We start from the raw sequence: 13,936 nt of genomic DNA, 5'->3' as shown, positions 1-13,936 counted from the left end.
GGGCCAGCTCTTTCATTACCCCTTCACACTACCCCACAGTTTGTAAATAGCCATTCTTCAGTTCTGAACACAGTTTATTTCAGCTTGTCAAGAGCATTCACATGAAACAAAAATTAAAAAAGGGGGAATAAGAACACACTATACATTTCGAAATCTAAAATATTTAGAATCGACAAGGATAGCAACTTGCCTTTACATAACTCGTAATCCAATGAACTGGACGGCAAGGCAATGATAAAGATATAAGGCAGACAGGGGTGACCAAAACAACACCGGTGAAGGCAATGCCAGTGCATGGAGTCTTAACAGCTGAAGGTACAGCCTCCAATGGTGGGGTGTGCGGAGGTGCAATGCACTAGTGGCTAGAGTAGGAGTAACACGGGCGCTGAGGAGGGGAGGGGGTTTGTAGTCGAGAAGGTTACACATAAGGAGGGGCAAATTTATGAGGCGATAAAAACACAGGGATGAGAATTTTAAATTACAGACATTGGAGGACCCAGGGCAATAAAGGTCAACAAGCACAGAAACTTAGCATACAGGTACACCAAGCAATTAGCTAGGCAAATGGCATGTTGGCAAGTCTTGCGAGAGGATTGGATAACCAGGCTAGGGAAGCTTTGCTACAACTTTGCGACAAGGGCTCTGGTGTGAACATACCTGGAGTACTGTACGCAGTTTTGTTCCCATATTTATTTCCATATTACTTGCATTGCAAGTGGTACAAAGAAGGTAAAATTCCTCCTCAGCTCAGTCCTGAATGATCATCCCCATATTCTAGTTTCCTCAGCCAGGGGAAACAACATCTCCGTGTCTACCCTATCAAGCCCCTTCAGAATCTTGAATGTTTCAATGAGATCACCTCTCAGTCTTCTAAACTCCAGAGAATATAGGCCCAATTTACTCAGCCTCTCATCACAGGTCAACCCTCTCAGCCAAGGAACTCATCTATGAACCTTCACTGTACTGCCTCCAAGTATGGTCTTCCTTAAATACAGAGACCAAAACTGCACACAGTATTCCAGGTGTGGTCTCACCAGTAAGGACTTCCTTATTCTTATACTCCAATCCCCTTGCAATAAAGGTCATTTGCCTTCTTAATTGTTTACTGTACCTGCATGTTAACTTTGTGTTCCTTGTACAAATACATCCAAGTGTCTCTGAACATCAACATTTAGAAGTTTCACACCTTTAAAAAATATTCCGCTTTTTATTTCTTATGGCCAAAGTGAGTAACTGCACACTTTCCCACATTATTCTGTCTACATATCCCTCTTCGCAGCCTCTTGGAGGCCCCTTCACAGCTTACATTCCCAACCAGCTTTGTATCATCAGCAAACTTCGATACATTACTCTTTGTCCAAGTCTAAATACGGAGTTATGGTTGCACTACAGCGGTTTCCTACATTAGGGGTTCTCAACCTTTATGCTTCTGAGGCACCCGTGAGTGTTACAAAAATTCCACGGACCCCTTGTAATTCAACACAAGTATTTTTTTCTGTTTGACATTAGTTGAATGATTAATATATATTTATTATTTTGTTTTGCTTAATTGTTGCTGGTGCAGGGCACCAAGTCTCAGTTGAGTGGAATGGGTGCCAGATCGGGCCTCGGGTGAGGGGTGTAGGGACATGTTTCAGCTGGGGGCCTTTCAGTGCCTGTGTGACCTGACACGCAGGGTCGCCACACTCAAGCACGGTTAAAGAATTCATTAGCAAGGAAGAGAACTTGGCGTAGGTAGAATGCATGAGGTCAATATTCCACACTTTCTCCAGTTATTTTCGTCAGGCCCCTTGGAATTTTCTCGTGGACTCCTGGGGCAGAATTTTTAGCTCGGCGGGGTGGGCGCGCACCCGACCCAACCGAGCGTGAAATGACGCGCGATGACGTCGGCCGAGTTACCCGCCGCAGGATTCCCAGCCTCTGACCTGCGCTTGTAGCTACAGTATTCATATGGCTAGTCCAGTTCAGTTTCTGGTCAATGGTAACCCCCAAGATGTTGATAGCAGCAGATTCAGCGATGGTAATGCCATTGAATGTCGGGGGCGATAGTTAAATTCTCTCTTGTTACAGATGGTCATTGCCTGACACTTGTATGGTGTGAATGTTACTTGCCATTTGTCAGCCTAAGCCTGGATATTGTCCAGGTCTTGCTGCATTTGGACATAGACTGCGTCAGTATCTGAGGAGACGCGAATGGTGCTGAACATTGAGCAATCATCAGCGAACATCCCCACTTCTGATGATGGAAGGAAGGTCATTGATAAAGCAGCTGAAGATGGTTAGGCCTAGAATACTACCATGAGGAACTCCCCTATGTTACCCCCTACACCAAGTGCTGTCATCTTGTGTCACCTTTGATATGGCACCTTATCAAATGCCTTTTAGAAATCCAAGTACACAACATCTACAGGTTCCCCTTTATCCACCTTGCTTGTTACTTCCTGGTCTTTTTCTGGTTGGCAAGCTGTAACTAGTGGGGGTGCCAAAGGGATCAGCGTAGGGCTTCAACTATTTACAATCTGTACCAATGATTTGGATGAAAGGACCAAATGTATGGTAGCTAAATTTGCCAATGACACCAAGATAGGTAGGAAGGTAAATTGTCAAGAGGAGGTAAAGAACATGAAAAGGGATATACGTAGGTTAAGCGAGAGGGCAAAATTTGGCAGCTGGTGTTTAATATGGGAAAATGTGAACTTTTCCACTTTGGCAGGAAGAATAGAAAAGCAGTATACTATTCAAATGGAGAGAGAATGCAGAAATCTGCGGTACAGAGAGATCTGGATGTTCTGGTACATGAATCGCAAAATGTTAGTATGCAGGTACAGTGAGTGATTAAGGAGGCAAATGGGATGTCGGCATTCATTGCAATGGGACTGGAATATTAAAGGAGGGAAGTTGTTTTGCAGCTGTACAGGGCCTACGTGAGGCCACATCTAGAGTACTGTGTAAAGTTTTGGTCTCCTTATTTGAAAAAGGGTATAATTATGTTAGGAGCAGTTCAGAGAAGGTTCACTTGACTTGCCCCTGGGATGAAAGGCGTATCTTATGAAGAAAGGTTGAACAAGTTGGGCCTATACCCACTGGAGCTCAGCAGAATGAGAGGTGATCTTATTGAAACATACAAGATCCTGAGGGGGCTTGATACTTGGAGGGCGTTTCCTCTTGTGGGGAGGCTAAGGGACACAGTTTAAGAATAAGAGGTCTCACTTTTAAGATAGAGATGAGGAGAAACTTTTCCTTTCAGAGGATCGCTAGTCTGTGAGTTCTCTTCCCCAGAAAGTAGTGGGGGCTGGGTCATTGAATTTATCCAAGGCTGAGATCCTTGACTGACAAGGGTTATGGTGGGGGTGGGGGGCAGATGAGAAGTGAAGTTGAAACCACAACCAGATCAAGCATGATCTTATGGAATGGCGGAGGGGGCTCCAAGGACCAAATGGTCTACTCCTGTTCCTACGTCCTATGTTCCTATATTTTCCTATTTGCATCATCATCACAATTCCACACATGCCGTCATGATGATTTTTCAATAAACCAATCAGCTATCTATGATCAGGGACCATGAGCAACCAGCTTGCCCAACTCAGGGCGGTTATATGATTTAGCACTTCATCGTGCGCTTACCTTGTAGAGTTCACTATATATCCCGAGGGGCACTCGGGCATGCACTCTCCATTGTGGATGACGTATCGGGTGCACTCGGTCTCCTTGGAAGGTTTGCATTCATTGTGCAGCATCTGGCAGAAGGAGAAGGTCACGCAGCGCCACCCCTCAAACTTGTAGGTGCCAGCAGGGCAGTCTGGGGTGCACACGCCGTTATAGTAGTAGTGTCGGCATGCCACGCACTTTGCCGCGCTGCCAGGTTCTGTGCAGCTGCCCAGGCATTCGTCGTGACAACACCTGCCGCTGGGAGTGCAGGCTTTCCGGCGGCACTCTGAAGAACAGACTGCAAGACAGGACGAAAAAAAAGGGAAAACAAACTTTAATTTAAAAGCACCTTGCCTTTACAAAGAGCCTAATGTCGCTGCACTTTATACATGCACCATTTTGTGTTATAGAAGCATATAAAGCAGCTGTTTCCAGTCAGCAACATCCTGCGAACAGCAGAGATAACAAGTTAATTTGTTTTTGGTGGTACCAGTCAGCAACTTGCAATGCATTAAACACCCTGAAGCATTTTCACAGGAGTATTATCAGACAAAATCTGACACCAAGCCACATCAGGAGGCATTAAGAAAGGTGGCCAATGGCATTTGAAGGGGTATGATTTAAGGCATGTCTTGTCTTAAACAAGGAGAGAGAAGTCAAGAGACAGAAAAGTTCAGGGAGGAAATCCCCCAGAGCTGAAGGCAGCTGAAAATAATTGCCGGGGGGTGGGGGGTGGATGCAGTAGAGAATTGGAGGAACACATAGTTCTTGGAGGGTTATAGAGTTGGGGAGATTACAGATTGGAGACATGCTGAGAACTCCCAGCTTGGACACAGAGAAAATGTCCTAAACTTCAATTCAAGTCCACGTGGCCTTTAAACACCCACTCAAGTAGGCAGATGAGAACTTAGTTTAAAGTCAAAAGAGAGTCGTTTTGCTCTATGTCCCTCATTTATCCCTCAGCTAACATCAATAAAACAGGATAATTGGCCTTTATCACTTTGCTGTCTGTGGGAGCTTGCTATGTATAAACTGGTTGCCACGTATCTTATATTACAACAATGACTCCAATTCAGAAAGCGCTTCATTGGTTCTAAAGCACATTGGGATATCCCGAGGTTATGAGGGGTGCTATGTCAATGCAAGACATTAATTCTTTCCCTACTGCCTCCCTCTGGCTGCTGATGAAAAGTGTATGTAGGCTTTGGAACGCGCTCAGCTGCAATAGGCTTACCCTTCCGTAGTCAAATAGCCTGCCTCCATCCCTGGAACCTACCTCAGAGGGACACCCAGCTGGATGCAGGTGCCTGTGGAATTACACTCCTGTTGAGAGTTAGCACCATCAGCATAAGGGGAGAATTGTTTTTGCAACAGCTTTGTCGAGGCAGAGGGGGAAGTCATTCTAGCTGACAGTCTTGTCTGCATTTGAGTGGCCCTGGAAATGAGGCGTGTGGTGACCCACCTGTACCCTCAGGATGTTCCATGACTGGCGGACACCTTAAGGACTGGAGTGTCTTATGGGCATGGGTAATAATATAACAATTTAATTGCGTATTTCCTTTTGTTGAAAAGTGCATTTTATATTCAAGCTCCTGTTTTGAGTTGTGCAAAACAAAAGTGGGGTAATGTAAATTTGTTTCCTTCATTGATGATACTAGTTGGTGTTCTGGTTATGGACTGACTGAGGAAAGAAGGCACACTATAAACAAAACTACAGCACATACAGCATCACGTGTACACAAAGTCTGACAACAGCAAGGATAATGACAGGCTTCCAGCCTCAGAATGCCCCAATTGTGACACATTTATGTGACAGTCTAGCCCATTGCCAAATGCCATCTATGTGAACAAAGCACCAAGTTAACTCATCATATTTGATAGAACATACAGATGTACATAGCGTAAACACAAACGCCACAGCCAGAATCTAAATATATCTGTGGCACTTACAATACTACGTCCTTTGTTAAAACACTGGCTGCCTCAGGGTATAATGACTTGTAACTCAATCAAGAGATTTAACTGTATGTTACCTGTATCATATAACACCAATCTGTTCAGTAAGAGCTATACTGTAATTAAGGGATATTTTTACCCTTTTGAAACTATAACAGAGGCATGTTTCTCTTTGAGGTTTCGCTGGGTTATGCTTTTATATTAGCCTGCACTTCCAGATCTCACCACTTTCTGCCCCGAGGATATTGTTTGGTTTAGACAAGCTACAAAATCTGCTTGGCAATTCACAGCCAGCAGCAGAGAGGAGTCACCAGCAGCTGACTAAAAAGAAAGCCACAGCGATCTCACGTAGCAATGACAGTCCAGGGTAGTGACATTCATGCGCTGGGACCGTTGAGGAAAGAGAGGAGGAGAAAAGAAAAGTACCAAATCAGCCAGAGTTCCCATCCTCAAATCAGAGCCCATTTATTCAGACTGGAAATCACAAGTGCATGGACAACGGGAGAGAATAGGATATGGCAACATCCTTGGTCAACCAGCCAGCCTATTGACCGAGGTCCAACATCAAGAACAGCAATTACAGGTGAGCACCTTTGGCGCTGTAGCTGCAAGATATTCCAAGAGGAGAGAAGAACCAGGTTTGGCAGGGGGGCGTGGATGGTGTGGGGGGCGGGGGGAAGAGGAGAGAGACAAAAGATTTTTCAGGATGCAAAGGACAGCATTTAATAATTGTACCTTCAGATAACCTCAAGGCTTCGGCACCCCAAAGCTCAAGGTGCAACTGAATCCAGCACAAACGGCAAAGGACGAAGAGCACATTATAAAAGCCTGTTTAAGTGCAACTCGCACCCCAGATTTTACACTAGCCACTGGATCAGAAACTGGAGCTCTAAATCTAAACTCATTTTGACCCTGCAAAGTCACTGGATATCAACAAACTCATTTTAGTACTTTTTTTTTTAAACATAAAAATCATTCTAACAGCTGACAACTTAGAGGGTCATCCCCATGCATATGGAGATGCAGGACTTAAGAAAGGAAAACCCATTGAGTAGTGTCTGCAGCTGAGCCCTACTGACTTTTTTTTATTCATTCATAGGATGTGGGCGTTGCTGGGTAGGCCAGCATTTATTGCCCAGCCCTAGTTGCCTGTGAGTAGGTGGTGGTGAGCTGCCACCCACAGTGCTGTTAGGAAGGGAGTTCCAGGATTTTGACCCAGCGACAGTGAAGGGACAGCAATATATTTCCAAGTCAGGATGGTGAATGGCTTGGAGGGGAACTTCTAGGTGGTGGTGTTCCCATGTGTCTGCTGCCCTTCTCCTTCTAGAAGACAGTGGTTGTGTGTTTGGACGGTACTGTCTAAGGAGCCCTCATGAGTCCCTGCAGTGCATCTTGTACATGGTACACACTGCTGCCACAGTACAATGGTGGTGGAGGGAGTGAATGTTTGTTAAGTGGGGTGTCAATCAAGCCTGCTGCTTTGTCCTGGATGGTGTGAAGCTTCTTGAGTGTTGTTGGAACTGCACTCAACCAGGCAAGAGTATTCCCTCACACTCCTGACCTGTACCTTGTAGATGGTGGACAGGCTTTGGGTAGTCAGGAGGTGAGTTACTCATCGCAGGATTCCTAGCCTCTGACCTGCTCTTGCACTTGCACAGTACTTATATGGCTAGTTCAGTTCAGTTTATGGTCAATGGTAATCCCTAGGATGTTGATAGTGGGGGATTCAGCGATGGTAATGCCATTGAAGGTCAAGAGGAGATGGTTAGATTTTCTCTTGTTGGAGATGATCGTTGACTGGCACTTGTGTGGCATGAATGTTACTTGTCCCTTGTCAGCCCAAGCCTAAATATTGTTCAGGTTTTGCTGCACTTGGACATGGGCTGCTTCAGTATCTGAGGAATCACTTATGGTGCTGAACATTGTGCAATCATCAGCGAACATCCCCACTTCTGACATTATGGTGGAAAGAAGGTCATTGATGAAGCAGATGAAGATGGTTGGGCCTAGGACACTACCCTGAGGAACTCCTGCAGTTATGTCCTGGAACTGAGATGATTGACCTCCAATATCCACAACCATCTTCCTTTGTGCTAGGCATGACTCCAACCAGTGGAGGGTTTTCCCCCGATTCCCACTGACTCCAGTTTTGCTAGGGCTCCTTGATGCCACACTCGGTCAAATGCTGCCTTGATGTCAAAGGCAGTCACTCTCACCTCATCTCTGGAGTTCGGCTCTTTTGTCCATGTTTGAACCAAGGCTGTAATGAGGTCAGGAGCCGAGTGGTCCTGGCGGAACCAAAACTGAGCATCAGTGAGCAGGCTATTGCGAAGCAGGTGCCGCTTTACAGCACTGTTGATGACCCCTTCCATTACTTTACTGATGATCGAGAGTAGACTGATGGGGCAGTAATTGGCGGGGCGGTAATTGACTGGGAAACTCACAGGATTACTTCCAGATCAAGTGGCGTTCCTAATCTTGATCAACATCCTGCTGATGCCCCTGTGCGCTGTTCGAATGAGGAAAGGGCCAGAACTGACTGAGACACTCGCCGTGATTAAATAAGATTATTGATGTTAGATCTAGGCTAACTTGGGTGGTGTAGTGAAGGGTGAATGGTTACTTGAAAACTGTTCTGAAGCAAGGAGGGTAACCTTGACAATGGTGGAAAGCAGGTGTTATCAGATCAGCTGTCTGTTATATTACCACCCCGCCACCCCCACCCCAATTCTCAGTTCCACTGACTTCAACAATCAGTTGATTTGATCTTCCCCCGCCCCCCACAACCCAAAGCCAAGATTACCCTCAAGACATTCAAGAATAGGAGAGAGAAATTAATGTTTGAGGAATTTATTTCTAAACGATAAACAGCTGAGGGGGGTAAAGAGAGGAGCCAAGTCAGCAGAACAGGCACAAGGACTGGGAAAGATAATAGTGTGGGATTGGGTTGGGTCTTCAAAAGCTAAATTCTCACCTTTGAAGACACAAAAGAGCAAACAGAGCTTCAAGATTCTGAAGCATTGCTATAATAAAAAACACCCAAGTTTGCCAGGCTCCTGCTCCTCAACCCGAGCAGAGGTGCAGCATTTCATGAATGCTTCCTGCAGTTCGAGTATTAATGTACCCTCTCCCTGCATGTGGTAATGTGTCTCTTTACTGTTATTAACTATTTTTCTCCCTTATTAATAAAAAGGGAAAGCAAGATAGGTGGAACGAATCGTTAAAGAGGAAAATGGATTGTGCACAAAACTATGCTTGGCATATGGCGTCATGTGAGAAAAGTTTTATTTCCTGAGCTACACGAGAGAGAGTGCTGAATTTAGTTCGATTACAGCTCCACAAGGAACAGTCATAGTGCCATCTACCCAAGCAGCACTTATGGCAACGGTCTGGGAGCAGTTGATACAGCCGAGCTCAGCCTGAATCTGCTCCCATGTCCACACACTTATGCACTTTCCTCTGAAATCACTGGACAGCAAGTGGGAGTGGCTGATGCCGCAACATCCCCTACTCTTCTCCCCCCCAGCCCACCCCCCTCCATCCCCTCCCACATCCTCTTCCCGGGCACGGAGCTCCAGGAACAGCATTAACTGCTGCCACGTTGGGAATAGGATGGAACAGAGATCGAGCATGGGGGTTGTCCTGATCTGGTGACTCCCAAAACACACCAGATAGCGCAATGGCCTCCTAATACGATCAAAAATATTTTGAACGTAAGAGAAGTTATAAAGAGACACAGCACCAAGTAGTTAATAATAATGGCAAACTGGTTAAGGCAAACTGAGTAAAAACCAAACCCTGGTTTCCTTCCTAAACAGGGCACTGGTCTCTCTGTTCAGCAATATGTAAAAGAACCCACTGCACTGTTTGAAGAGGAGGAAGCCCTCTTGGTGCCCTGGTCATAATTCTTCCCCTGAATAGCATCACTGAAAAAGGCCGGCTTGTCAATTATCTCAGCATGCAAAATGACTGCTGTGTTCACCGATGTAACAGCAGTGATTTGAAATAATGACATATGTTATGTGAAGGGCTTTGGGACGTTCTGGGTATCACGATAAGGCTACAGAAATGTAAATTCTACAGATAGGTAAGTGGATAGTTATAGCACACTGGCACTGTCAGTCTGCGATGGCATCCAATTCGTCAAGTGACTACATAACCCCAAGTCTTCTTTGCCAACTAAACACACAGGTCAACACAAATTGAAAGTGAACACGTCAGGGTGATTGAATAACTCAGGAAAGAAATTATTTGACAACCAACACACACCCCTTTCCTGTCTCAATAAGAAGCCAGGTCAGCCATGGCTCAGCGGGTGGTACTCTTGCCTCTGAGCCAGAAGGTTGCGGGTTCAAGTCCCATCTCAGAACCTTGAGCACAAAAATCTGGGCTAACAGTATTGAGGTGCGCTGTCAAAGGTGCGATCTTTTGGATGAGATGTTAAATTGAGGGCTCACCTGCCCCCTCAGATTAATGTAAAAGATCCCATGGCACTAGTTTGAAGAAGAAGAGCTGAGTTATCCCAGTGTCCTAGCCAATATTCAACCCTCAATAACATCTGGTTACCTGCTCATTATCACATTGCTGTTTGTGGGAGCTTGCTGAGCCCAAATTGGCTGCTGCATTTCCTACATTATAAACAGTGACTGCACTTCAAAAAGTACTTCATTGGCAATAAAACTCTTTAGGACATCCAGAGGTCATGGTAGGTGCAATATAAATGCAAGTCTTTCTTTTACTACAAAAGGGTGGGGGGGAAATCAATGAGCTCGAGCCCCAAAGTGGGCAGGGTTCGCAGATTGTCCAAGGACCTGCAGCCACCCCCGACCTCAACGGCAAAGCCTTGTTAACTTAAAAATTCCCAGAGTTCCCCTGACATTGGGCCAGGTCCTCTATCTGGCTAGTGGGTAGGAGCAGGAATTTGGCAGTAGCAGGCAACAGCCAGGAACCTGTGCAAATGGTTCCCGGTAGTCAGCGGGAGAAAGGGTTCTGCCAATGATCTAGGATCGAGTTGGGGAGGGGAGCACCACAGCAATCGAGGTGGTGGGGGAGGCTTAAGGGCTTCTCGTGAGCTCAGGGGGAGGAAGCATTCTGACTCCTGCTGGCCCACAAAGAGTTCTGACAGAAGTAAGTCTTTAAGACTTACAATGGTTCTTTTGGCCAGTCGGCGACACCCACTGCCCCCCCCCCCCCCCCCCACCCCCCCCACCCCCCCCACCCCACCCCCGCCCCCCCCAACCCCAAACCTTGGTTCCGCTGCGGGGCTACAAGACTGCCTTAATTCCTGCATTAAAACAGTTGATCACACCTCAAAAATAATTAATTGGCCGTAAAACACATTGAGACATCCAATGGCAGTGAAAAGCTCTATATAAGTCTTCAATTTCTTTTTTAATTAAATTAAGATCACGTAATGACGCCACCAGTATCCAAGGGCTGAGACTTTGGAATGTAAAATGCCTCACCCACCCGTAGTGGAAGCCTCATGTGGTTTGGAAGTCGACAAAGATAAGATGGTATTTGGTGGGAACGGGGTGACCTCAGGCAAGTTGTGGACTCAGTCTAATTTTCACCTCTCTCAGGCACCAATTTTGTCGAGGCGAGGGTGGGGTTTAAAATGTCTTTCTACCTCACATTAAACAGACATGGCGGACAGCACTTGCTGGCCAATCCCAAGTGTGCTAAGAATTACACCAATAACCAATTTAACGGGCTCGCAATGTGGCTCGTTCACGCTTGCTGGAAGCTACATATATTCATACACAGGGACCTGTCCTCTGCAGGCAAAAGGAACATGTCCAGGCATTGTGCCTTTTTTGAATTAAATAACAGCATGGTGGGGGGGGGGGGAGGAGAACAATAGTTCCCTGGTGCATTCTCCATGGCAACGTCTTGACCAATTAGAGTTAGTTTGCCATCCAATCAGCACCCTTTTCTCACGCAGTATAAAAGTTGCAACAGCAAGTTTCTTTAGCAAGTTTCTTTTTCAGCAAGACGCGATGTCACGTGTTCACAAAGTTGCACAACAGATGAAATCTGTACATTCTCAAGAGCAGTGATTCTTGAGTTACGATAACAAGACCTGAACAGGAGATCAGCCCTGTTTGTTTCACTGTCAGGTTAACAATGTTTTATTGAGATTATTTTTGTCTGCTCCAAAAGATAGACAGGCGGCTATTTCAAAAACCATCATTAAATTTTCTTCTTTTTCTACCCCTACTAGCCACTTGCAGTGGGCTGGGCGAAAAGGTATTCCAAATATAAAAAGATGTCAATGGGGGAGGACAGAAATAGAAAATTTACAGGAGTACTATATATTCTATTTAAATCAGAGGGCAAAAAAATAGAAATGCCAATTCAATTGCAATATTTTCCACTTCAACTTTAATCGGTCCAAGGATCTCATACCTCACACTGTCTTCAGTCTTGGGCTCCTCTGTGATCTAAAAGATTTTTAAATGTTTGCCATCACTTTTTAATCTATCACATCGTCTCACCAATCCTCTTCAACCTTGCCAAGCGCCAACAACAACCTGCACTTACATACCTTTATCTTAGAAAATATGCCCGAGACGATTCATTGTGGAGACAGATCGGGTATCAAGTAGTCATTGGGAGGTGGCCAAAAACGTAGTGCAGGAGATGAGTTTCAGGCAGCTTTTGATGAGGGTTTAGGGAAAGCAGTGGAAAAGGGGAGATGTCTAGGAAGTGAGTTTTTTATTTCCTAATTCTTTCATGGATGTGGGTGTCGTCGCCGAGGCCAGCATTTGTTGCCCATCCCCAATTGCCCTTGAGAACTGAGTGGCTAGCTAGGTAATTCCAGATGACAGATAAGAGTCAACCTCATTGCTGTAGGTCTGGAGTCACATGTAGGCCAGACCACGCAAAGATGATAGATATCCTTCCCCGAAGGACATCAATCCCTAAACAGCAGCAATCGCTGATAGTTGTACTCCAGATTTACCAGCTGAATTTAAATTCCACCAGCTGCTGTGGTGGGATTTGAACCCCTGCTCCCGCAGCATTAGCCTGGGCCTCTGGATTACTAATCCAGTGACATCACCACTACTCCACCAACCAGAGGCCAATGGTTGACACTTGATCACCAGCTGCAAATTGAGGCCGCAAAAAAAGAATGGAGCAAGAAAGTACGAAAATATGGAAACAGATCTGAAAATGAAAATCTTGCATTTCTGTAGCATCTTTCACAACCTCAGGACGTATCAAGGAGCTATTGAGCACAGCACGCTCCCTCAAACTGCAATGTGATAGTGACCAGATAGTCTGTTTTACTAATATTGGTTGAGGTACAAATGCTAAGTAGGACACCAGGGAGCACTCCCTGCTCTTCTTCAAAATAGTGCACTAGGGTGTTTCACGTTCAAAGGGAACAGGCAGGGCCTCGGTTTAATGTCTCATCCAAGAAACAGCAGCTCCAGCAGTGCAGTACATCCTCAGTACTGTACATCCTCAGTCCTGAATTGGACTGTCACAATTTCATAATCTCAACGTGATGGGCTTTGCCCTTACCTAAAAGGCACACGATTTTTTTTACTGGATAGATGGCCAAAATTAAATATTTTGGGGTTTTTTTTTTTAGCCATCCCATTCACTTTCCTGCATGCGGTCATAATGAAAAAGAACGAGACCAATTGAGGGGACCACATTGTAACAGACGAAAAAGGGATGAGCATCAGTAACATCATCAAGTCATAATATTAGAGATACAAACAAAAATAAAAGCGAAATACTGCGGATGCTGGAAATCAGAAATAAAAACAGAAAATGCTGGATAAATTCAGCAGGTCTGACAGCGTCTGTGGAGAGAGAAACAGAGTTAATGTTTCAGGTCCATGTGACTCTTCTTCAGAACTGAAGAGTCATGTGGACTCGAAATGTTAACTCTGTTTCGCTCTCCACAGATGCTGCCGGACTTGAGTTTTTCCAGAATTTTCTGTATTAAAAATACATTCGGTTGAAATTGGTCTGAAAACTTTGGCAGCCCTCGTGTACCTTTGGGCACAGGTAAGAGCTGTAACCAACCAGTCTCAATACTGTTCTTATTGTCCATTTCTTTCTTCCCCCTGCTCTCTCTCTCTCTCTCTCTCTCTTTGGAATTCCACACCACAGCAGTTTTAAGTGCATTCCTTCATGCTGTATGCAATTGCAATCAGTGTGCCCCTTCGGCATAGGTCTGTGGGCCAAAAAATGAGCGAGTGTTCTACATATATCAGATCACCAGATGGACAAGGATTAACTCAATTTCTGTTACTACTGTGACCTGATATCAACAGCTGCTATCCCCACCAATGCTACTTAATCTGGAATTCAA

At 45.3% G+C, this 13,936-nt stretch overlaps 1 protein-coding gene across 3 annotated transcripts in view; it reads right to left on the bottom strand.

Moving 5' to 3' along the window:
- LOC144688981 (insulin receptor-like) overlaps positions 1-13,936 on the bottom strand; it is a 221,145-nt gene that overhangs the window by 70,606 nt on the left and 136,603 nt on the right. For all 3 annotated transcript variants that reach the window (XM_078556060.1, XM_078556061.1, XM_078556062.1), the window contains one exon: positions 3,625-3,946. In XM_078556060.1, coding sequence (XP_078412186.1) covers positions 3,625-3,946 — 322 coding nt within the window. The remainder of the gene's footprint in view (positions 1-3,624; positions 3,947-13,936) is intronic.

This window comes from Cetorhinus maximus, chromosome 13 (assembly GCF_964194155.1).
Source record: "Cetorhinus maximus chromosome 13, sCetMax3.hap1.1, whole genome shotgun sequence".
In the NCBI taxonomy this organism is placed as follows: domain Eukaryota; kingdom Metazoa; phylum Chordata; class Chondrichthyes; order Lamniformes; family Cetorhinidae; genus Cetorhinus; species Cetorhinus maximus.
This window is presented reverse-complemented; position numbering and strand designations above follow the sequence as displayed.